Here is a 22,395-nt window from a genome sequence, read left to right as displayed (position 1 = left end):
ACACACACACACACACACACATGTATATCTTTCTCTCTGTCACTTTGCTTTTCAAATAGCATTTTAAAAACTATGTCCTTTACATAAAGAACTAAATCTCATAAAGAAGAAACATCTTCAAGTCATTGGCAGAACTTCTAATTTCCGAGTCCTCATTCTAATAAATGCAGCATGAGGCCTTGTTGCTCTTAGCTCCATCTCTGAGTCAATTTATTCCTTCTCTCATTCATGGTACCCCTTTGTAGGAGAGGTAAGATTTACTCACCCATTGCTAGGCTCATGGCTAAAATACCTATAACAAAAACAGATTAACAAGAGAAAAGCACATGAATTTATTTAATATAAGTTTTGCATGAAACAGGGGTCTTAGCAAGAGAATAAAAAAAAAAAGCAGGGGCCTCTGTATTTTTATGCTTAAGTTTGATAAAGAAAGGACAGTCGTGGTAACGCGTGATTGGTGTCAGGGTGATGTTTACAAAATGTGGTGTCTGAGTATTTTAAGCTGAGAAAAATTGAAGGACTGGAAAAATATATATCTGACAAGTAAAAACCAAAAATGAGTAGGAGTAGCTGTACTCGTATCAGATATAATAGACTTTAAATAAAAAACATAGCCGGCGCCGCGGCTCACTAGGCTAATCCTCCGCCTTGCGGCGCCGGCACACCGGGTTCTAGTCCCGGTCGGGGCACTGATCCTGTCCCGGTTGCCCCTCTTCCAGGCCAGCTCTCTGCTGTGGCCAGGGAGTGCAGTGGAGGATGGCCCAAGTGCTTGGGCTCTGCACCCCATGGGAGACCAGGAGAAGCACCTGGCTCCTGCCATCGGAACAGCGCGGTGCGCCGGCCGCAGCGCACCTACCACGGCGGCCATTGGAGGGTGAACCAACGGCAAAGGAAGACCTTTCTCTCTGTCTCTCTCTCACTGTCCACTCTGCCTGTCAAAATAAATAAATAAATAAATAAAAATAAAAAACATAACAAGAGACAAAGGACATTATAAATTTATAAAAGGAATGATTCAACAAAGAGATATATCATAAATATATATGCACCCAACACAAAACCACCCAGATATATACAGCAAATACTATTAGATCTAAAGGGAGAGATAGAATCCAATATAATAATAGTGGGGGACTTCAACACCCCACTGTCATCAACAAACAGATCATCCAGACAGAAAATCAGCAAAGATACATTGAAGTTGACCATACTATTAAACAAAAGGACCTAACAGACAGTTACAGAACATTTTACCAAACAGCCACAGAATACACATTCTTCTCTTCAGCACATGGAACATCATCCAGGATTGATCATCTATTAGTCCACATTCAAGTCTCAGGAAATTTAAAAGATTGAAATCATTCCAAGAAGGTGTCATGGCATCTCCTCATGGGGTGCAGCTTGCATATGGTGATCATGGCGTCTGGTACATGAGAGGAAGTCAGGCTCACGTGCATGATGTGAAATGGGCACCGAGCCTGCAGCCATGTGGGGTCAGCATGGAAGGGTGTGGGGTTTTAGGAGGTGCACAGCTGTGGCAAACGGTGCTAGCAGTCTCTCAGCTCTTTGTCACTCACTAGCTCCCTGCCTAGCCCATATCACTTCTGTGCCTTAGACACATAATAAACTTTGTTATTTTTCCTGTCATTTGCCTATTATCAATTTATTTCAGAAAATAAAATTACCAAAAATTTTAAAAGAATACATTTAAAGCTTCCCTGCACTAGTTTTGCTGCTCTTTGACAACAGTCAGATGTCTCCAACACTCGGCTCACTTCAAAGCCTCTCCAGTTTCCAGAAGTGATGGGTGATGTCCACATATCATTGACGTGAGCTTTAGTATTGATGCTGGAAGAGAGGGGGAAATGAAATGTTTACCATATGATTTCAACGCCTGGACCTTCCACAGCTGTCCCTTGCTATTTTAGTGTACAGAAGGATGAAGAAGGAGGTGTAGCAGAATAGAAAAGACCATGAGTTTTGCAGTGTGTGTAGACTTTGGTTTTATTTTTTACCGTTTCCCTTGAAGTCCCAAGCCTCAAAATTCTCTTGTTATACTTCCCCATTCTTATCCTGAAAGTTTTCTTTTCTTTTGCTTTAACAGTTTGTCTGATCATACTTTTTCAGTTCCTCCTTTTAAAAAAAATTTAGTTAGTTGAAAGTCGGAGTAACAAAGAGAGCAAGGTCTTCCATCTGCTGGTTCACTCCCCAAGTGAATGCAACAGCCAGGGCTGAGCCAAGCAAAAGCCAGGAGCTAGAAGCTTAATCCAGGTCTCTTACGTGGGTGGCAGGGGCCCAAGCTCTTGGGCCACCCTCCACTGCTTTTCCCAGGCCGTTAGCAGGGAGCTGGTTTGGAAGTGGAGCAGCTGGCATCACAGACAGAAGCTTAGAAGCTATGCCACAATGCTGGCCCCAACTTCCCCAATTCTTATTCAGAAAGTTTTCCTACCTTATGCCTTAACAATGGGCTAAGTTCCTGCTTTGTAAGATATGGCTGTGCACACACACAGGGAATCAAGAGCAGAGAGCTACACATCCCATAACCTAGGCATGGCCAAAAGAAAGAAAATCTAACTGGCAGAACCAAGGAGATCAGACATGAGTACACAGAGCCTTTTCAGACATGAGACTTCCTTCAACATGGAAATCCAGAATTAAAAGTTCATCTGATCATGCTAGCCTGAATCACAGTGTCTCCAATCAAAGCTTGTCTGGCCCGCATGTCCATGTACCTGCTTTCTTCTACCTGACCCCTGAAACTTTCTCCCAATCCCCAGTCAGGGAGACAAATTCGCATCCTATTCTCCTGCCTCTTTTAGAGGAATAACAAAGCCTTCCTCTCCTCAGAGGACTGGCCTCATAGGACACGCTTGAGAGCAGCAGCCAGGGGCCCCATTCCTTGCTCCAATGTTTTAACTAGCTTCTCAAAACTGAAGAGAGGACTAAGTTTTCTTTAAGATTTGTTTATTTATACTTACTTGAAAGGCAGAATGACAGAAGGGAATGGTGACAGAGAGAAACAGAGATCTTCCATCCTCTGGTTCACTCCCCCAGAATAGCTGCAACAGCCAGAGTTGGACCAGGCCAAAGCCAGGAGCCAGGAACTCCAGTTAGATCTCCCCCGTGGGTGGCAGGGGCCTCAACACACTTGGATGCTTTCCCAGGCACATTAACAGGGAGCTGGATTGGAAGCACAGCAGCTGGGACTTCAACCAGTTGCTCTACTATGGATATCTGTGTCTCGAGCAGTGGCTTAACCACTCTGTGCCACATGCTGGCCCTAGGAATAAGTTTTAAATGTCTTATTGTCTTTATCTAAAAATAGAAATAATACCTACCACATAGACTTGTTGGAGAACTGAGGTTGAGTGAGAAAACTAGTATAGAGTAGCAGCTAACTCACAGCACTTGGTTAACAAATAATCGCTACTTTGTTTTATTAATCCCTGACAAATTCAGAGGAGAACTTTGCCCTCTGAATACTGCTTCAACTATACACTTCCTTGCGGAATCCTTCAAGTAGCAAGCCATAGGTTTCTGGTGAGCTTTTTCCCAGCTATCAATTTCTTTATAACCTTAGCTCCTTTCAGTGGAAAGTTGAGCATTCAATAAATATTTACTGAATGAACAAATACATGAATAAATGCATGGAAAAATAGTTAGAGCAAAGTGGGGATAAACTCAAGGCACCAAAATGCTTTAATAGGCTACATAAATTAATGATGTCAAATTTAGTTGTGCAAGTAACAAAGGCACCATAAGACATTAATCCATGCCTTTTTCCTGTATATGATCTGAAACTTAAATCTGTGTACTCTTCAGCCTTTTGGTTTTAAGAGTCTACAGCCTCAGAAACAGGATCTAAAGGTAAGAATGGGAAATTACCACAGCACAGTTTTCATTTCCTGCTTTTGGGTATCTGTCGTCGTTGGGCTGCTTAAGCTCGGCTTCTTAAAGCTCAGTCAACATGCCTATCCCACATGATTCAACTTTTAGATCCTCTTTTGTCCACGGGCAGTCAACTTAGGAGAAGGAAAGGAGCTCTCAAATGCTGTGTCTATCCTGGGACTCTATAGAACGATGGAGTTTCGTTCCGATTTAGAAAATGTAGATGAAGATGGATATACTCAATTAGTCTTCAAATCTCGAGTCACCACCAGAACACGTGTGTTATCAGAGAAAGGTATTATTTTTTCTTTCTGACTTCAGCACTCTCATTCTCAATTAAAATACTTACGTGGAAAAAATTGTAGATACAACTTGTTAGACTTTCATTGATTTACTTAAAGATTTTTAGAAATTACAGAAGATAACATGAATTTGTACTAAGCCTTTACTATTGAGTAACTAATTGTTAAGCCTAAGCTATTAAGTAACTAATTGTTAGTACTTAAATTAATTATGTATGATGGTAGAAAATACAGTTCTCTGTTCTATAGAAATTGCCACTTCCTCTCTGAAGAGTTAGCAATAAGTATGAAGGGATTTCTTTTTTTGTTTTTGTTTGTTTTTGCATCTGTTTTTTAAGATTGATTTATTTACTTGAAAGGCAGAGTTACAGAGAGACAGAAGCAGGGAGAGAGAGAGAAGTCTTTCATCTGCTGGTTCACTCCTTAAATGGTTGCAATGGCTGGAGCTGCACCCATCTGAAGGCAGGAGCCAGGAGCCAGAAGTTTCTTCCAGGACTCCCACGTGGGTGCAGGGGCCCAAGGCTTTGGGCCACCTTCTGTGGTTTTCCCAGGCAATAACAGAGAGCTGGATCAGAAGGATCAGAAGCGGAGCAGCCGGGACTCGAACTGGTGCCATATGGGATGCCGGCCATTGCAAGCGGCGGTTTTACCAGCTACGGCACAGTGCTGGCCCCACGTAGGGGTTTCAATAAGGGTGACTTGTTGCTTGTTTGATAGAAAGGAATAGATCATAGACTGGAGGTCAAGGAAACTTAACTGGTGTGTATCAACATCAGGAAAGACAAGAAAGAGAAGAATGATGGGAGTAGGCATTTGGCCTATTGTTTAAGATATCAGGGTGCCCACATTCCTAGAGTCTAAGACGCTGGCATTTGGACCTCAGCTCTGCTCCTGATACCAGCTTCCTGCTGGTGTGCACACTAGGAGGCAGCGAGTAAGGCTCAAGGAGCGGGGTCCCCATCGCCCACGACGGAGACCCAGATTGAATTTCCAGATCCCAGCTCCAGCCTGGCCCAGCTCTGGCCGTTAAGTGCATTTGGGGAATGAACCAGCAGATGGGATGATATCTCTGTTTCTCTGCCTCTACAATAAATAAAATAAATAAATTAAAAAAAAAAAACTTTTTTAGAAAGAGAATGAAAAGATGGGACACAGATGGCAAAAACAATAAAATGATAATCTTCTTGTAGAGGCCAAATGGAAATCAGAGTTTATTTCTTTTTCCTGCTTTTTAAAATTTTTTAAATTTATTTGAAAGCCAGAGAGAGACAGAGACAGAAACGGATCTCCCTTCTGCAGGTTTATTCCCAAAATGCCTACAATAGCCAAAGCTGGGTCAGACCAAAGCCAGGCGATCAGAACTCAAACTAAGCCTCCCACACGAGTGGCAAGAACCCAAGCACTTGAGCCGTCACCCACTGCTTCCTAGGGTGCGTATTTGTAGGAAGCTGGAACTGAAGGCAGAGCCAGGTCTTGAACTCAGACACTCTAATGTGGGATAAGGTTTTCCCAAGCTGTAGCTTACTCACTATGCCAAACATCCACTCCACTCATGGGGCATTCTGGTGAAGGAAACATATTAGACAAAAAGTCTTCATTAACTGGATATGAGACTTAAAATGTAAATGGAATGAAATATGAAGAAAGGAACTAGGGATCTCTTTATCAATGAGTGATTTTGTCTCCTCTATAATTCTCCTTGACAATTCCGTGAAATGATCTTCCTGTTTATTCTCAGTGGAAGGCAGAGATATATTCTTGCTGTGGAAATGTTAATACAAAATCAGTTCCCTGTTGTCTTCAAGGGAAACTTATTCACATGTCTTGACATCAGAATGAGACTTCTGCTTTCTTGTTCACATTGCATAATTGTTTTCCTCTTACCACCAATTAAGCAATTTTCTTCTTGGGCAACCTGCTGGGGTTTCCAGATAGAAAAATTAGTTGAGGGAGGTAGTATCCAGGTATGTGTGTGTTTATGCATATCAGTGGGCAGTGAGTGACCTATAATGTGCTGGTCATCTCTAAGTGGGATGCTTTTGCATGTTAGTTCACTTAACCCCCACAATAATCCTTGGAGGTATTAGAACCCCAGTGTCACAAAGAAAAATGAAAAACAAAAACAGAGGAAGTAACTTGACCAAAGTCATGCACCGAATAAGTCACGAGGGGAGGTTATCCTTGGTAACCAATGCTGTATCTTCTACTTCAAGATGTCTCCTCCAAAAATGAAAGGGGGTATCAGAGATCGTAGGAGTGTCAGGACTCAGGGATGTTCATGTGGTTCTGAGACCAGGAGTGTACAGCTGTTCTGCCTATGCTGAAGCTTCAGCTACAGCAACCAAAGAAGAGGTATCCTAAGGGTAGGGGAAAACTCAGATTGATTCTGCATGGCGAGGTTATCTAGGCACCACTGATGAATGATTCACTTTAGAATTTGCCAGATTATAATGACAGTGGAATTAAAGTTCTCCACGATCCCTCATCCTGGTCTCCATTCAATTTCTGCTCCGGGTGGCTCCTCAGGAACCGGTGCTGCATCTCCTCCTTGGCGTCTCGTGGCTGTGACTTTGGGAATCCTGTGCTTGGTAATACTGGTGGTAGCTGTGGTCCTGAGTGCCCTTGGTGAGTATTGGTTGGAGAGATTAACAACAAACATTTCATATGCATTTTACATGTACCAGGCAATCTTTTTAGGACTTAACGTGCATAATCTAATTTAATATGTATATTAACCCTATTCAGTTAGTGCTTTTAAGTCTCATTTTACATATAAGGTAAGTGAAAGACTGGGAGTTTTCTCTCCTTTTCCAGGGTCTTAAGTTAGTTAGTGATGGGATCATGATGTGACACTCAGATGATCCATCTAAAAAAAAAAAAAAACCTTATACTCTTAATTACTCTGCTCTGTTACTGTTGAATAGCTGGTTTCAAAGCTGTGATATTTGAAGGCTAAACTGATGGAAGGAAACCCTGGAGACTGGAGAAGGAAGTACAACATGATACTATCTCCCAAATGAAATGAATTCGCTAAAGGGACCATGTACTACTTTTATGAATCTCAACATTTGTGGAAATTGTTTTATATCTGACCTTTAATATAAACCCCTCTAATATGCCAGGAAGTGTTTTTGCCACTTACCAAGTACTAAGTATGTATTTTGTGATGGATAAATGCATTTCCCTATATTTTTATATATCTCAATAATAATAATTGTGCTTGGAGAGTCTTCAGGAGTTTACTTAATTAGTCAAATAGTTCCTTGTACTTCAGGTATCGTAGGTACTACACAGGTGCTCAAGGGGCTGCTCCCATTTTTAAATAGGAAAAAAACTGAAAGAACTATTATTTCAAATCTCTCATGGTGCCAACTGACTCTGTCATTTGTCTCCTACTGCTCCTTTCTTTCTCTTTCTTCTCTACCTGATTAATTTTTCTTTTTCACCACAATTCTTTTTTGGAAGTTATTTCTTTCTTTCTACCTATTTCATATGTCAATCTATTATTTATTATCATCTACCATCCTTACCTCTCTACCAAATGATTTCATCTATTTATCATTTATCAAGATTGTATCTCTTTATGTTTCAATAACACGTGAGTTGGGGAATTTTAGTTTTCAAACATAGCAGGATGACTTTTTTGTCACTATTATTGTTGTTGGTATATGAAGCTTTTCAGAGATCCAATTCAGGGAGCCAACCATTGAAGAATGACAACTTTCCATCAAGAAATAGAGAAAACCACAATCAACCCACAAAATCATCTTTAGAAGAGAGTGTGGCTCCTACCAAGGCCCTCAAAACCACAGGCAAGGGCAGAATTAAAGAATTAAGGGATTCTTTGGTTCAAGATGGTTAATTCTTGGTTCTAAGTCCCGGGGTAAGGTGATTAAGAGAATACACTTATATCCAATGCCTGTGTGTTCAAGAAACACATTTATCAGTATATTTTAGAACAATGTGTCCCTGTCAAATACGAAAAAAGTGGTATTGTAAACACCCGTGCATATAACTGGACAGTTTTAAGCTGGATTTTCCCCCCAAAATTGGTAACTGATTTATTGACTGTATGAACAGAACTACAGGAGATTATATAACTTGATATAAAGGAAATAAAAATGTTCTCTCCCTTTAACAAACTGATATTTTTAAGTGATATAATTATACTAGGAAATAAAACATTAGAAAGGAAGAATAGTGTAGGAAAAGGAAAGAGGAGTAAATATTGCCAAGATTTAAAAAGCTAAATTAAAAACATAAAGAGGAAATAGAACTAATACATACATTCCTAAAAACTCTGGTTAAATTTTTCTTTGATCATACAATTTAATTACTTGTTTTTTATTATTCAAGATTTACTTATTTATTTGAAAGTCAGAGCCACAGAGAGGGAGTGGGACAGGCAGAGAGAAATCAGTCTTCTATCCACTGGCTCACTCCCCAAATGGCTACAATGACCAGGGCTGGGCCAGGCTGAAGCCAAGAACCAGGTGCTTCCTCCGAGCCTCCTGCATGGATGCAGAGGCCCAAACACTTGGACCATCTTCCTCTGCTTTCCCAGGTACATTAGCAGGAAGCTGGATTGAAAGTGAAGCAGATGGGACTAGAAATGGTGCCCATATGGAATGCTGACGGGGCATGCTGATGGTGATGCTGATGATGTTTTTATTTTTTATATTTAAATTAATTTTTTTTTAACTTTTATTTAATGAATATAAATTTCCAAAGTATAGCTTATGGGTTACAATGGCTTCCCCCCTCCCATAACTTCCCTCCCGCCCGCAACCCTCCCCTTTCCCGTTCCCTCTCCCCTTCCATTCATGTAAAGATTCATTTTCAATTCTCTTTATATACAGAAGATCAGTTTAGTATATATTAGGTAAAGATTTCATCATTTTGCCCACATAGCAACGTAAAGTGAATAAACTACCATTGGATTACTAATTATAGCATTAAATAGCAATGTACAGCACATTAAAGACAGAGATCCTACATAATTTTTTTTTCAAATTAATTAATTTTCTATGCCATTTCCATTTTAACACCAGGTTGTTTTTTTTTTTTTCATTTCCAATTCTCTTTATGTACAGAAGATCAATTCGGTATATAATTAGTAAAGACCTCATCAGTTTGTGCCCACACAGAAACACATAGTATAAAAATACTGTTTCAGTACTAGTTATAGCATCACTTCGCTTTAGACGACACATTAGGGACAGATCCCACATGGGGTGTAAGTACACAGTGACTCCTGTTGCTGATTTAACAATTTGACACTCCTGTTCATGGCGTCAGTAATCTCCCTAGGCTCTAGTCATGAGTTTCCAGGGCTATGGAAGCCTTTAGGGTTCGCTGACTTTGATCTTATTCCGATAGGGTCATAGTCAAAGTGGAGGTTCTCTCCTCCCTTCGGAGAAGGGTACCTCCTTCTTTGATGGCCCCGTTCTTTCCACTGGGATCTCACTCACAGAGATCTTTCATTTAGGTCTTTTTTTTTTTTTTTCCATGATATCTTGGCTTTCCATGCCTGCTATACTCTCATGGGCTCTTCAGCCAGATCCGAATGCCTTGAGGGGTGATTCTGAGGCCAGAGTGTTGTTTAGGACATCTGCCATTCTATGAGTCTGCTGTGTATCCCGGTTCCCATGTTGGATCTTTCTCTCCCTTTTTGATTCTATCAGTTAGTATTAGCAGTTACTTGTCTTGTTTGTGTGATCTCTTTGACTCTTAGAGCTATCAGAGCTATCAATTGTGAGCTGATATTTAAATTAATTTAACTTACTGCTTTCATTTTATTTGAAAGGCAGAGAGAGATATCTTTCATCTGCTGGTTCACTCTCCAAATGTCCCCAACAGCTAGGGCTGAGCAAAGCCAAAACAAGGAGCCAGGACCTCAATCCTAGTTTCCAATGTGAATGGCAGGAATCTAACTCCTTAAACCATCACTGCTATTTCCCAGGGTATACATTAGCAGAAAGCTGCAATTCAAAGTAGAACCAGGACTTGAACCCAGTCCCTCCAATACGGGATGCCCAAGCCACATCCTAACTGCTGTGCTAAAATGCTCACCCCTCTTAAATTTCATATACAGCTTATCTTTACCTTAATTTCATCATAATTGACTATGATTTAATATTTCCATTTCATTTTTTCATCTTTGGACCCGCAATGCCTCACTATTTTATCAAGAATTTAATAAATATAATCAATATATTCTATAATGTGAATAATTACCATTCAGGTTTTCTAATTTGGAAAGTCACATTTTTGAAATGGATCTCATACCATAAAATATGTTAAGTAATATGAAATTAGGGTGTGCCCCAATGATTGACTTTGAGTGGGTTTATTTTAGGGAGTTATAGAGGGTCCTTGGTTGAATTTGAAGGAATGGAACACAAATCAAAAAGGAAAGGATAGGTTGCTGTCTAAACCTTTGTTTTATTAATTTTTAAGTTTTAAATGAATGGTGGAATTTGAATGCATTCTCTTCTGTAAAATCATATCCCTATAGTTGGACTTGAAATACATCAGTGGTAACTGATTGTTTATTCAATCCCCTTAAGATGAATGGTACTGGAGCAGCCACTGTGGCGTAAAGGGTTAAGCTGTCACCTGCAATGCCAGTATCCCATATGGGCACTGGTTCCATTCCCAGCTGCTCCACTTTCAATACAACTCCCTGTTAATATACCTGGGAAAGCTGCATAAGATGGTCCAAGTGCTTAGGCCACTGCATCCACGTGGGAGACCCAGGCTGCCATCACAGCCATTTCCAGAGCGAACCAGCAGATGAAAGATCTCTCTGTGTATAGCTCTGCCTTTCAAATAAAACTAAAAACAAAGAGAGAGAGAGAGAGAGATGATGCTTACTCTAGGACAGTGAGCTGATGTGCTATGAAATTCATAGTATCTATCGCTTATTTCCAGGGATCTTTTCCAGCTCTTGTCCCCCTAATTGGATCATGCACGAGACAAGCTGTTATTTCTTTAGAACATCACTAGATACCTGGAATGGAAGTAAAAGACAATGCTCTCAACTGGCCTCTCATCTCCTGAAGATAGACAGCTCAGAAGAACTGGTAAGTGTAGATCTAAGGTTTAACTCTCTGTTAACAATTTTCCCTGAGAGAAAGTCATTTTTAATTTCTCTATTATCACAATAATAGCATGCATTAAGCATGTAAAGTACATAATATATGCTTTTATTTTTAATTATTTTTAAGATTTATTTGTTTATTTGAAAGGCAGAGTTACAGAGACAAAGCAATCTTCCATCCACTGGTTCACTCCCCAAATGGCTGAAACAGCTGGAGCTGGGCCAATCTGAAGCCAGGAGCTTCTTCCAGGTCTCCCAAATGGGTGCAGGGACCTGAGGATTTAGGCCATCTTTCACTGCTTTCCCAGGCCATAGCAGAGAGCTGGATCAGAAGTGCAGCAGTCGGGACTCAAACTGGCATCCATATGGGATACTGGCATCACAGGCGGTGGCCTTAACAGCTACGCCACAACACTGGCCTCTTCATTAATTTTTTAAATAACCACATTTCACTTTAAAACAAATCCATTTCAAACACACCCCGTGTCTGCATGATTATGGTAACCAAATCACTACCCATTTTAGCAAATTTACACTGTCAATTTTTAAATTTGGTGGAGTAAAACAGAAAACTCTCCCCTTTGTCATAATAATTGTCAAGAAAAATGGAAGCTGGAGCAGGTGTTGTGGCACAGAAGGTCAAGCCACTGCTTTGGACATGAACATCCCACAAAGCAGTGCCTGGGACCAAGTCCTGCCTCTGCTTCCCATCCAGCTCCCTTATTGTGTCTGGGAAGACAGCAGATGATGACGCAAGTACTTTGGATCCCTGCCACCCTCATGGGAGATTCCAACCGAGTTCCTGTTTCCTGGCTTTGGCCTGGTCCAGCCTTGGCTGTTGTGGGCATCTGGGGAATGAACCAGTAGATGAAAGATTCTCTCTCTCTCTCTCTCTCTCTCTCTCTCTCTCTCTCTCCCTCTCTCTCCCTCCTTCCCTCTTGCTCTCTATCACTCTGCCTTTCAAATAATTAGTTAATTAAATGTATAAAGAAAAAGAAAAATGGAAACAATAATAACTTATAAATCATTTACTCTGCAAAATACTGGGAAAGGCAAAGAGATTTCTAAAGTAACCTCACTATTGCAGGGCTCATAATTTGTTAAGAAAAAAGAAACAATATCTGTTAAAAATTAAATATCTGGTATTGGAAACAAATAATACAGGAGTTTAGGAAGAGCTCTACAGACATACACAGTTTCACAGAAAAATGAATCTCCCCGGGCTGGCGCTGTGGCATAGTGGGTAAAGCTGCTGCCTGCAGAGCTGGCATCCCATATGGGCTCCAGTTCGAGTCCCGGCTGCTCCACTTCTGATCCAGCTCTCTGCAATGGTCTGGGAAAGCAGTGGAAGATGGCCCAAGTTCTTGGACCCCTGCACCTGTGTGGGAGATCTGGAAGAGGCTCCAGGCTCCTGGCTTCAGATCAGCACAGCTCCAACCATTGTGGCCAATTGGGGAGTGAATCACCGGATGGGAGACCTCTCTCTCTCTCTTTCTCTCTCTCTCTCTCTCTCTCTCCTTCTCTCTCTGTGTAACCCTGACTTTCAAATAAAATAAATAAATCTTTAAAAAAAAAAAAAAGAAGAATGAGTCTCTCAGTTTATGATGAACGAAAGGCAAAACACAGATAAATTATGACAAGGAATATGGTCAGGTAACAATTTACACTCAAAATCTAATTTATAATTTTTCACTTACCTTCACTATGCTCAGTCTTCTGTTTCTGTACTATGTTGCCCAACAGTTGCATTTCACATTAAAATTAATGAAAGTGGGTATATGGCAAAGGAAGAATGTTGTACTAGAAGGCTGTCTGCTTTTAGAGCACTCTGCAACTGACAATAAATTGTCCTGTACTTGTCAACAATTCAGTTACTTTCATGGAACCTCAGATTGCTTTTTCCTAAAACATTCAGAGAGTCTAAATTATTTTGAAGTTGTTATCCAGTGCTAAGAAATATTTCTTGACAAACATAGTATCAATCTAGATTTTCAACTTGAGAAGATAGTAGCCTATCGTCATGAAAGCCACACTGAGAGCTTGTCACCCATGGATTTTGTCAAGTTTGGGTTGAATGAAGGCAATACATTGACGTTATGAACCTATTCTTTATTGGAAATTGAATGCTAATTACTCTAAAGAAATAAAATAGGCCTTGTGAAACACTCAAGAATGAGCCCCTCTCTGCATGGTTGTCAGTTTATGCACATCTCTATCACCAAAGTGATTTAATCTCTTTTCCTTCCTTGCTCACTTCTCTCTTTTTATTTACAAATTTATTTTATTCATTTTAAAGTCAAGAGTTAAGCAGATAAATATATAGAGATAGAGTGAGATCCCCCATTCACTGCTTCATTCCCAAAATGGCCACAATGGCCAGGGCTGGGCCAGACCGAAGCCAGGAGCCAGGAGCTTCCTCCAGGTCTCCCACATGGGTGGCAGGGGTCCAAGCTCTTGGGCCATCTTCTGCAGCTTTTCCCAAGCACATTAGCAGGGAGCTGGATTGGAAGTGGAGCAGCCAGATACAAACCAGAGCCCATGTGGGATTCTGGCATCACAGGCAGCAGCTTTACCCACTCCACCACAGCGTCAGTCCCTTATGTTTTTCTTAACATCTATAATAAGTCTATCACCTAGCTACCTATCTATCTATCCCCATGATGTGTGTTTGTAATCAATTCTGTTTCACTACAGGAATTTATAGAAAGAGAAATGTCTTTCCAACCCGCTCATTCATTTTGGATAGGGCTGTCTCGTTCCCAGAGTGGGAGCCCGTGGCTCTGGGAGGATGGATCAACATTCTCTTCTAACTTGTAAGTATCTCGGAAGCTTCATCCTTTTCCTCAAAGAGACCAAAGAACGTCAAGCATTTAAGAACCTGGTTTGGTAGCTGTGTGTGAGAAAGAGAAAAAGAAAAATACACAGTGAGGAAGAGTGAGCTGGGGAGGAAAAGAAAAGGTTGGAGGAGGACTCAGGGTCAGGAGGAGCTGAGAGGCCAGCCAGTGCTATTCGCAGAGTGGTCTCATTAATTTCTTTGTGGCAGGACACATGGCATTTGTTTGATGTTGTCCAGCCAAGGAGCAGTCACTGTCACTAGGCACACCACTGTGACTGAGAACATGGGCTTCCAAGTCAGGCCTCAGCTGAGTTAGTGACAAGCCCTCTCACTGGCTGTGTGACTCCTTATCCTTCAATGAGCATAGAACTCATAGGACTGTGAGACAAAGGGGGTAAAATAAAATCATTTAGTGCAGTGTCTTGTGTATAGTAAGTATGTGATGTATACTATTATCATTAAGTTAAAAAACAACCACATAGCTCATTTAATTATTTTCAACTTATAGATCTTCCTCAGTGTGTATTGAAGCCTTCCTCACCGTAATTGCCATATATTTTCTTTTTAAATCAGAATATCAAATTATATCTTCCTTGTATGTTCCTGTTACTTCTTTTAAGTTCTTTGTGTTGAATTTGCTATTTGACCTCTAACTTCCCATATTGGATGCTTAACTCATGAACTTCAGCTCTTCTTGTTCTCAAGTATGTGCAGTGAAGGCTATCATTCTAATAGATTTCCACAGTCATTCGCTCAGAATACTTTCTAACTTCTACTGTGTGTTGTTCTTTGACCCATGAGTTGTTTGGGAGTGCGTTTCTGAATTTACAAACATGTGCGCATTTTTTAGCTTTCTCTTTGTTTTAGGTTTCAGGTTTACCTGCTTCGTGATGATCAGAGAAATACTGTGTGATGGAATTTTTGTGGTGTGTGAGTGTGAGTGAGTGCATGTGTGGTGTGTGGTGGGGTGTGGTGGGGTGTGTGTGTGTGTATGTGTGTGTGTGCAGAGCTAGATCTATGGAGCACACTGCAAGGAAGCAGCAGACAAGAAACACAGCTAGGGCTAACTACCTGAGGATGTACTGTAGCAGCAGCCCTCTCTTAGTGAAGGTGACTATTGTCATGTGCTTGCAAGAGAACAGCAGGTCTGTTGAAATAGGACTAGAATCCAAGAAGCATACTTGTAATTGCACTATTTTCTCAGTTAGGGTGGGTTTCCTATGGTCCAACAAGTTTTCTCAGGTAGGTGATTTGCATCTCTGGGTGGAACTGGAGAGTCTACACACCATATAGCTTAAGGATTCCACTAAATGCCCAGGGCCACCCTCCACATTGCTCTCCTGATAGATTAACAATCACACATCTTTGGCATTTGGGCAAAGGTCTCATCTTCTGTAACTATGCTGGTTTCAGCTTGTGGTTCAACCTAGCTAAGAATATTTTTTTCCTCCTATTTCCTCCTGATAGCAAGATTGAGACATGCCTACTTCTATGTTCTTTTCTGTTTTATGATTTTATTTTTCATTTACTCCTACACTAAAAGAGCTCTTTATTTTTTAGCTTTTGCAGTGTTTGCTATTAAATTCTCCCAGTTTGAATGAATTTTATTGCATACTATTTGATCAAGGAGATGGTATACCTTACAACTAAGTAAAAATACAGCCCTTTAAAACACTAGCTCTGTTTGTGTGTGTGCATGTATGTGTGTGTATGTATGTGTGTGTACACATCAATGTTCATTTAGATTCACCCACATATTTATGGTTTTTATTGTTTCTTATTTATTTTATTTATCAATTTGAAAGGTAGAGAAATACAGATGGGGAGAGACAGAGAGTGACAGAGACAGAGAGAGAGACAGAGACAGATACAGTTGATCTTCCAGTCTTCCAGCTGCTGGTTCATTCTCCAAATGGCCACAACAGGCTGAAACCAGGAGCCGAGTTCCATCCTGATCTCCCTCATGGGTGGTGGGGACCCAAGTGGATGAGCCATCTTCTACTACCTTCTTAGGTGCATTAAGCAGTGAGCTGGGTCAAAAGCAGAGCATCCAGGACTCAAACCCGCACTCCAGAAACTACCAGATGCAGCCTTGAATCCTTGCTGATTTATTTCAGTACCTGGTAGGCAGGATTCCTTATGTCTGTTCTAATTAACTTACAATATTTTATTTTAACAGGTTTCAAATAAGAAGCACAGCTACCCGGGAAAACTCATCTCACAATTGTGTATGGATTCACATGTCAGTCGTGTACGACCAACTCTGCAATGTGCCTTCATACAGTATTTGTGAGAAGCAACTGTCACTGTAAGGTCGAAAGGGTGGGGGAGAGAAGTAGATGAGATAGTAAGGAGAGCAGAAAACAGAACAGAACAGAGTGATATCAGAAGTCAAAACAAATGCTGAAAAGGCTGAGAGCTCAGCATATTTTCATTAGCTGAGAAATAGGGTGGAGAGGATGTGATTTCTGCTCCTGTCCACTCTATAGGTAGACCAGTAGTATGTTCCAGTCACTAGTGTCCTAGACATGGAGCCAGGGCAGGTAAGCCTGAATTTTCTTTCTATCATTCACTTGATATTCCCTGGATAAAACACAAGTCCTTGGTACTGCAAAGGAGTCAATCTCTGGCTCTACCTGACTTGTGTTTTGTCCTCAGAAGGCATCATCAGATGCACACTGTGTTTTCATGACTTCATTTCTAGCAGTATACCAGATAGACAAAGAGAGAAGGCAGAATATACTTCTGAGCAGTAAATGAAGGCATCTAAAAAGGGAAAAAAAATACAACTTCACTTCAATTCGAGCTTTTCATTACTTTCATCACCAGCATCATCAACATGGAGAAACTCCAACTTTTTCTCAATTAAATAACCCAGAGGATGTGCCAGACCTATTTACTAGTAGAATTCTATGCTGTGAAACTGTAGGGAAACTGCTCCTATAGGAAGACTATCATTTTTAGCATACTACCCAAAAGTAAATAAAATGCTAAAATGATTTGGCAGAAGAATTAATATTTGGAGATGTAAAACATGTTTTATTATTGATTTTTTATGATATGCTGTTTTGTAATTTTCACCAATTCCTCAGTCATTGTTGTAAAACACGAATTATTGCAATGGAACTACATTTCCTCAGGTGGTGATTTGTCTAATTCTCTTTCAGGCTTTCCCACTTCTGCTATTTTTATTTCCAATGGAAATCCCCACACTATTAGGGGATTAGCCTTCACGTGTTGATTACTATGTGAACAGAAATTTTGCCAAGTTCATGGAATTATTCACATCAAAATGGTTAACTTTATGTTTTGTGGATATCAGCTCAATAAAAGCAGTTCTTATCAAAGAATTTTTGGCTTTTAAATTACATGCCTCTGTGTGACAATGACCATCACCATTCCCTCTCCACTAAAGTGATGATAAATTTTGGTACTGGGAAGGGGGTACACATAGTCATTTTGAATTGAAACATAAATTTGGGTTCTCAAAGAGTTTTTAAATCTAAGAGCAGAAGGTAGAGATTTTTGCAAAGCTTATTTTTGTCCTCTTTTAAAGATTTGTTAATTTATTCATTTGAAAAGTAGAATGATAGAAGAGTGGGAGAGAGAGACTTTGTATCTGCTGGCTCATTCCCCAAGTACCTACAACAGTCCATGTTAGTCTGGACCAGGCCAAAGCCCAGAGCCAAGAACTCCAGCTGGGTCTCCCACTTGGGTAGTAGGAACCCAGGTACTTGGATCATCTCCATTGCCTCCCAGGTGTATTAGCAGGAAACTGGATCTGAAGTGCTGATCATTATCATGAACCCTCACTTTGTGATATTAGTATTTCTGTTTTCAAGAAAATAAATCTGTATGCATATAATCTCTCCTTAAACTCAAAGAAAGCAGCGAGAGAGGAAGAAAAGAACATATGAAAACCAACAAGAAAACAAATAACAAATGGAAATGCTAAGTCCTTCTTTATCAGTTGTTACTCTGTAAATAGATTAAATTTTCTAAAAGACAGAATGGTTAACTGCATAAAAAACAAAACTCAGCTATATGCTTCCTAAAATAGATTCACTTCACAAGTAAGGATATTATCAAACACCCCCAAAACTGGTTATAGGAATTATTGTAGAACCCCCTAAACTGGGTCAGTAAACCAATTACTAAAATGGGGTGGTAGAAGAAAGTAGACATGTATTGCAAAGCGCGGAGCAAGGAGCTGGGCAGCTATCCCTTAATTCCCAGGGCTGAGATGTGCATGCTCAGCTCTTGTCTGAGTTCCTGATTGGGCTGTAGTGCTTGTGACCCTTCTTCTATTGGTTGGCAATATCATATCCTTTAGTGAATGTGAATGATGGCAAAGGGGGCTCCAGTCACTTTTTGCTTCAGGCCTGGAGTTCCTGGAAAAGATCCCTCTCAGACAAGACTGAACATCAAGATGTTATCTACAGGACAGAAAAATGACCTCCTGAGTGTGGTGATCAGGAATCCCTCTAGGGCAGGCTGCACACTCCCTCAATTCAGTGAGCTCATTTTATCAAGAGCTTGATTTGCAATCATGAAAACAGGACAAGGGAAATTTAAGCTGAGAGACTGTGGGAGACTAGGACCTGGCAGTATCTAGCATCTAAGGCACTGGGTTCCTGCCATGCACATGAGAGACCCAGATGAAGCTTCTGGCTCCTGAATTCAGCCAGCCCCAGCCCTAACCATTGTGGCCATTTGGGGAGTGAACCAGTGGACAGATATTTCTCTGTGTGTCTTTCCCTCTCTCTCTCTCTCTATAACTGTGCCCTTTTAATAAAGTAGATCATCTTTAAAAATAATAGAAAATCTTAACAAGGACCAAGACTCAATCAATGATTTTAAATAAATAAATAAATAAAACCACCTCCCAGTGAAGAATAGTCTAGAGTCTGATGGCTCCAACACCAATTCTACCAAACATTAAAAGAGGAACTAAAACCAAAACTTTTTTCTCACATTGTTCCAAAAAGTTAAAGACAGAATTCTTCCAAACTCAGTGAACAAGGGCAGCACCACCCTAATACCAAAATCAGACAAAGACACAACAAAGAAAGATAACTGCAGAGCAATATTCCTGTTGTGCATGGATGTAAAACTATTCAACAAAATACTAGTAAACTGAATTCAATGGCACGTTACAAACTTCACCCACCATTCAAATGGGATTCATCCCAGGGATGCAGTGATGGTTAAAAACATGCAAATTAATAAGTGCTACACATTAACAGAAAGACACAAAATATCATTTCAATAGATGCCTTGAAAGTATTTGAGAGAATTCAACATTCCTTCACAGTAAAAACTCTCAACAAGTTAGGTATAAAGGGAACAACACAATCAAGGTCATAGACAGCAAATCCATAACCAATATCATAAAGAATGGAGAAAATTTGAAAGCTTTTCCCTGAAGATCTAGAACAAGAGAAGGATGCACATTTTCAACACTTTTGTTCAATATGATACTAGGAGTCCTAGTCAAAGAAATTAGGCAAGAGAAAGAAATAAAAGGCATCCAAGTTGGAAAAGAGGAAGTCAAATTATTCCTGTGTGCAGATAACATGATCTTAAACAATATATTAAAAATCTGGCTGGCGCCGCAGCTCAATAGGCTAATCCTCCGCCTGTGGCGCCAGCACGCCGGGTTCTAGTCCCGGTCAGGGCGCTGGATTCTGTCCTGGTTGCTCCTCTTCTAGTCCAGCTCTCTGCTGTGGCCAGGGAGTGCAGTGGAGGATGGCCCAAGTGCTTGGGCACCTGCCACCCATGTGGGAGACCTAGATGCAGTTCCTGGCTCCTGGCTTCAGTCTGGCCCAGCCCCAGCCACTGTGGCCATTTGGAAAGTGAATCAGCAGATAGAACATCTCTCTCTCTTTCTGTCTTCCCCCTAGCCCTGGAACATTGCCTTTCAAAATAAATAAATAAACCCTTTTAAAAAAAATCCTAAAGATTTCACCAAGAAAGTCTGAAAACTAGTAAATGAATTCAATAAAGTCGCCAGATACAAAATCAACAAACAAAAATCTATCAAACCATCTGAAAAAGAAATCAAGACAACAATCTCATTTCTAGTACTTTGGAATAAAAATACCTAGTAATAACCTTAACAAAGGAGATGAAATTCTCTACAACGAAAACGAGAAAGCATTGTGAGAAAAACTGGAGTGGAAACAAATGGAGAGATAGGTGGTGTTCGTGGATTGAAAGACTTCATGGCATCCAACAGTCTCTACTATCCAAAAATGTTTCTAGATTCAGTGCAATCTCTATCAAAGTACCAATGAAATTCTTCACAGAAGTAGAAAAGAAAAATAATTTTAAAATTCACATGGAACCACAAAAGACTTTTTTATATATATATTTTTTTTATTTGACAGATAGACAGTGAGGGAGAGAGACAGAGAGAAAGGTCTTCCTTCTGATGGTTCACTCCCCAAATGGCTGCTACGGCCGGTGCTGCACCAATCCAATGCCAGGATCCAGGTGCTTCTTCCTGGTTTCCCACGTGGATACAGGAGCCCAAGCACTGGGGCCATCCTCCACTGCCTTCCCAGGCCACCGCAGAGGGCTGGACTGGAAGAGGGGCAGCAGGGACTAGAACCAGCATCCATATGGGATGCCAGTGCCACAGGTGGAGGATTAACCAAGTGAGCCATGGCGCCGGCCCCACAAAAGACTTTGACTAGCCAAAGCAGTCTTGAGCAAAAAGAACAACATTGGAGGAATCATAGTACCTGACTTCAAAATACATTACAAAGCTATAGAGCATGGTACTGGCATAAAAACAGATACATGGATGAATAGAATAGGATAGAAAAACCAGAAATAAGACCATATAATTACAGTCTACTGATTTTAGACAAAGATGTCAAGAACACACACTAAGGAAAGTCTCCTTAATAAGTGATGCAATCTAAATGTACAAGATTGAAATTAGAACCTTAACTCTCACCACAGATAAAAATCAACTCAAACTGGATGAAAGACTTAAATGTAAGATGCAAAACTATACAAGTAGTAGAAAACAACATGAGACAAACATTCATGACTTGGTCTGGCCAGAGATTGTTTTAGATAAGACCTTGAAAGCAACAAGAGCAAAAAATATATAAATAGATAATATTTATAAAATGGGAAAAAGAACTAAATAGATATTTTTCAAAAGATGACATACAAATGGCTAATAGACACATTAAAAAAAAAAAAAACTCAACATCATTAGCCCTAAGGGAAATGCAAATAAAAAAAATCTCCATGAATTTATTAGTCAGATTTTCAACACTACAACAAATACCTGAGACAGAAGCTTCTTAGGGAGGAAAGTTGATTTTAGCTTAGTTTTGGAGGTTCATAGTTCAAGACTGGGGGCAACGTCATTTTAGCATCTGATGAGTGTGTTGGAGGTCCAGAATGCTTGTGGAGAGGTGCCCACAAGGTGAAGTATAATTACAAGACAATCTAAAATTTTAAAAACAAATTAAAACACTCTTGTTCTAAAGTTTGTTTCTCTCACTTCCCTCTCAGGGTACCCAATTTAGGCACAAATCATTAACTGGCTTCCCAAAGCCACATGGTAGTAGTTAGTACTAGTTCTCAAAGTCCTGATTTCCACTAAAATACTTAATTCCTCGTGATGACAATGCGCCAAATGTGCTATAAAGTGTTAAGTCGAGTCCAGGTTCTAAAGGAAAGATTTTTAAATTTCTTTTTCTTTTATTTGAAAGGCAGAGAAACAGAGGCAGAGAGACAGAGTGCAATCTTCCATCCACTGAGTTAGTTTCCTCCATACGGTCAACAGCTGAGGCTGGTACAGACTCCAGCCAGGAGCCCAGAACTCCACCTGGGCCTCCTAGGGGGTGGCAGGGACCCAAGCACTTGAGCCCTCATCTGCTGCCTCCCAGAGTGCACACTAGCAAGAGAGGTGGGAAGTGGAGGAGCCAGGACTCACACCAGGGACCCCGACAGGGGAGGCCAGAGACCCAAGCAGACTCAACCACTGCACCAAATGCCTGCCCCAGAGGAACGGCTGTTGATCGATAGCAGGTGAGTACTTTCACAGCTAATTCTGTTGATAAGCAGCTGTGTGACTTCAGACCCATCGCTTCCCGTCGTTGGGCTTCAATCTCTGCTTCTGCGGACAGAAAAGACGACTCACGAGAGCACCCCGTGTGCTGACATTCCAGGGTTACACTGCTTTACACTGTGACCTTGGAGAAAGTCCAGGCGAAGCCCTTGGGTCCAGTCTCTTCCCA

The 22,395-nt window shown here is 40.6% G+C and overlaps 1 protein-coding gene across 6 annotated transcripts; it reads left to right on the top strand.

The window, feature by feature from the left end:
• The first annotated feature begins 4,083 nt into the window (after positions 1-4,083).
• CLEC7A (C-type lectin domain containing 7A) lies at positions 4,084-16,502 on the top strand. 6 transcript variants are annotated; one of them, XM_062195474.1, is made up of 6 exons: positions 4,084-4,186; positions 6,720-6,818; positions 7,868-8,005; positions 11,127-11,278; positions 13,990-14,108; positions 16,311-16,502. In XM_062195474.1, the coding sequence occupies exons 1-6, from the start codon at positions 4,084-4,086 to the stop codon at positions 16,441-16,443; spliced, it is 744 nt and encodes a 247-aa protein (XP_062051458.1). In that variant the 3' UTR covers positions 16,444-16,502. The 6 variants fall into 6 exon arrangements, with proteins under 6 accessions (XP_062051458.1, XP_062051461.1, XP_062051462.1 ...); XM_062195477.1 differs by lacking the exon at positions 7,868-8,005; XM_062195478.1 differs by lacking the exon at positions 13,990-14,108.
• The last annotated feature ends 5,893 nt before the right edge of the window (positions 16,503-22,395 follow it).

The sequence above is a fragment of the Lepus europaeus genome, chromosome 6 (genome assembly GCF_033115175.1).
Source record: "Lepus europaeus isolate LE1 chromosome 6, mLepTim1.pri, whole genome shotgun sequence".
In the NCBI taxonomy this organism is placed as follows: domain Eukaryota; kingdom Metazoa; phylum Chordata; class Mammalia; order Lagomorpha; family Leporidae; genus Lepus; species Lepus europaeus.
This window is presented reverse-complemented; position numbering and strand designations above follow the sequence as displayed.

What these genes read in the sequence shown, in the direction of transcription:
- CLEC7A (XM_062195474.1), top strand. Translation starts at nt 4,084, where the DNA reads ATGGAGTTTCGTTCCGATTTAGAAAATGTAGATGAAGATGGATATACT. An exon ending in ACGTGTGTTATCAGAGAAAG is followed by an intron (nt 4,187 to 6,719) that starts GTATTATTTTTT and finishes GTGGCTCCTCAG; the next exon opens with GAACCGGTGCTGCATCTCCT. An exon ending in TCAACATTCTCTTCTAACTT is followed by an intron (nt 14,109 to 16,310) that starts GTAAGTATCTCG and finishes TTATTTTAACAG; the next exon opens with GTTTCAAATAAGAAGCACAG.